The sequence below is a fragment of the Frankliniella occidentalis genome, unplaced genomic scaffold, assembly GCF_000697945.3.
Source record: "Frankliniella occidentalis isolate FOCC.00 unplaced genomic scaffold, Focc_3.1 Scaffold2938, whole genome shotgun sequence".
Taxonomy (NCBI): Eukaryota; Metazoa; Arthropoda; class Insecta; order Thysanoptera; family Thripidae; genus Frankliniella; species Frankliniella occidentalis.
In genome coordinates, this window is record NW_026270009.1 from 5,588 (window position 1) to 7,201 (window position 1,614).

General features: G+C 60.3%; 1 protein-coding gene across 1 annotated transcript; it reads right to left on the reverse strand.

Moving 5' to 3' along the window:
* Positions 1-6: 6 nt before the first annotated feature.
* Positions 7-1,563, reverse strand: LOC113206551 (vesicular inhibitory amino acid transporter). The gene is made up of 4 exons (XM_052276430.1): positions 1,399-1,563; positions 822-1,218; positions 603-746; positions 7-533 (listed from the first exon to the last, which is right to left on the reverse strand). Exons 1-4 carry the CDS (start codon positions 1,560-1,562, stop codon positions 57-59), a joined length of 1,182 nt encoding a protein of 393 aa, XP_052132390.1. The 5' UTR covers position 1,563; the 3' UTR covers positions 7-56.
* Between the last annotated feature and the right edge of the window lie 51 nt (positions 1,564-1,614).

The window sequence follows — 1,614 nt, forward strand, 5'->3', positions numbered from 1 at the left end:
GGGGGAGGGGGGGGGGGCACTGGTGTTGACGGGCGCGAGGTGGACTAGCGAGGTGATTAGAAGGGGAGGCCGATCTGGAAGGCCTTGATGAGGGCCGAGCCCGAGTCCCAGATGCCGATCACTGCGAACAGGCAGCCGAGGAAGATGATGAAGTAGTCGTACAAGATGGTGTTGCGGTCGAGAGTGTCGCGCTTGAGCTGCAGGTGGAAGTAGCAGGGCCAGATGAAGCTCAGCATGGTTCCCGTGAAGCTGCCGATGAAGCCCATGAGGATGGCGAAGTGCGGGATGAAGATGGCCATGAGCACGGTGAAGACGATGACGCCCACCTTGAAGGCCAGACCCCAGACCTTGAGCTCGCCGTCCAGGGCCCAGATGGTCGGGAACGGTGTCTCGGGCTTGCCCTTGAAGAAGATCTTCTCGAGAATTTCGCAGGCAGCATAGTACGGCAGTGGATAGGAGAGAACAGCTTTGAGCACGAGGACAAAGTTGACCAGGCCCTTGAACCCGGGGGAGTGCAGGTTGTTCGTGATCACCTGATCAACAAGATGCGCATGTAATATTTTTCAACATATTTTCTGAATACTTCCCATTAAAGATCATACCTCCTGAGTGTCGCTCTGGAAGGTGAGGAAGCAGACGTAACCGAAGATGGACTTAAAAGCGGCGGCAGCCACGTGAGACCAGTCGAGCATCCAGTCAAACTTTGATCGGTCCTCCATGCAGCCCTCTAGGGTGGGCAGGAAGATCTGAAAACAGGAGGGGTGTCAGTAGCTCTGAGGTAGGGGGCTGTGGGTACGATTGGCGCTCAGAGCCGTCTTTACCTGGGACGTGTAGCTGAAGACGATCACACCCAGAGAGATGGGGAAGTTCTCCATGTCGATGCCCCACTTGACCTGCCCCCAGCCCCAGTCGCCAATCTCCAGCAGGCAGTACCCCAACAGGACGGCGTTGATGAACAAGTGCGACATGGTGCACCAGAAGCTGAGCATGGAGACGTGGTGGAGAGACTTGAGGAAGCCCAGCGGCACCAGCACGATGCCGACCATCATCATCCAGGACCGCGCGTCGATGGAGCCCTCGGGGAAGGCGCCAATCATGAGGTCCCCGCACACCACCACGTACAGGATGCACGTCATGAGCAGCTCGATGATCTGGGCCGCGTTGACCGCCAGGGCACCCCACTTGGCCCCGAAACACTCCCGGGCGATGGACACGTAGCTGCAACAGGCAGTGGCGGGTGAGGCGCTGCATCCAGCGCCCGGGCGGGCGCCCGCCAGCCGCGGCATAGGCCACCCGCCAGGCACGGCCGCGCCGCTGCTGCCTACGCACTCAGGGGCTCGCCCGAGGGGGTAAGGTGTAACAGGTAATCCATTACACCTTACTAGTCGGTGTACTCACGAGTCCCTCACGCGGACGCGGCGCCCCGTGGTCACGTCCACCTCGTACAGACACTCGACCAGGATCTTGCCCGTGTAGCAGCAGATGTGGGCGATGCCCACCATGGCGACGATAGCCCAGTACCCTCCGCGCAGCACGGCGAACGGCAGCGAGACGATGAACATGCCCTGCGAGAAAGAGGACGCATTAAGGGCCACTCACATGACGCGCGCCTCC

Coding starts and splice junctions, on each gene's coding strand:
- LOC113206551 (XM_052276430.1), bottom strand. CDS start 1,562: ATGTTCATCGTCTCGCTGCCGTTCGCCGTGCTGCGCGGAGGGTACTGG. Junction 1,219..1,398: donor CGCGTCCGCGTGAGGGACTC/GTGAGTACACCG, acceptor TGCCTGTTGCAG/CTACGTGTCCATCGCCCGGG. Junction 747..821: donor TCTTCAGCTACACGTCCCAG/GTAAAGACGGCT, acceptor TCCTGTTTTCAG/ATCTTCCTGCCCACCCTAGA.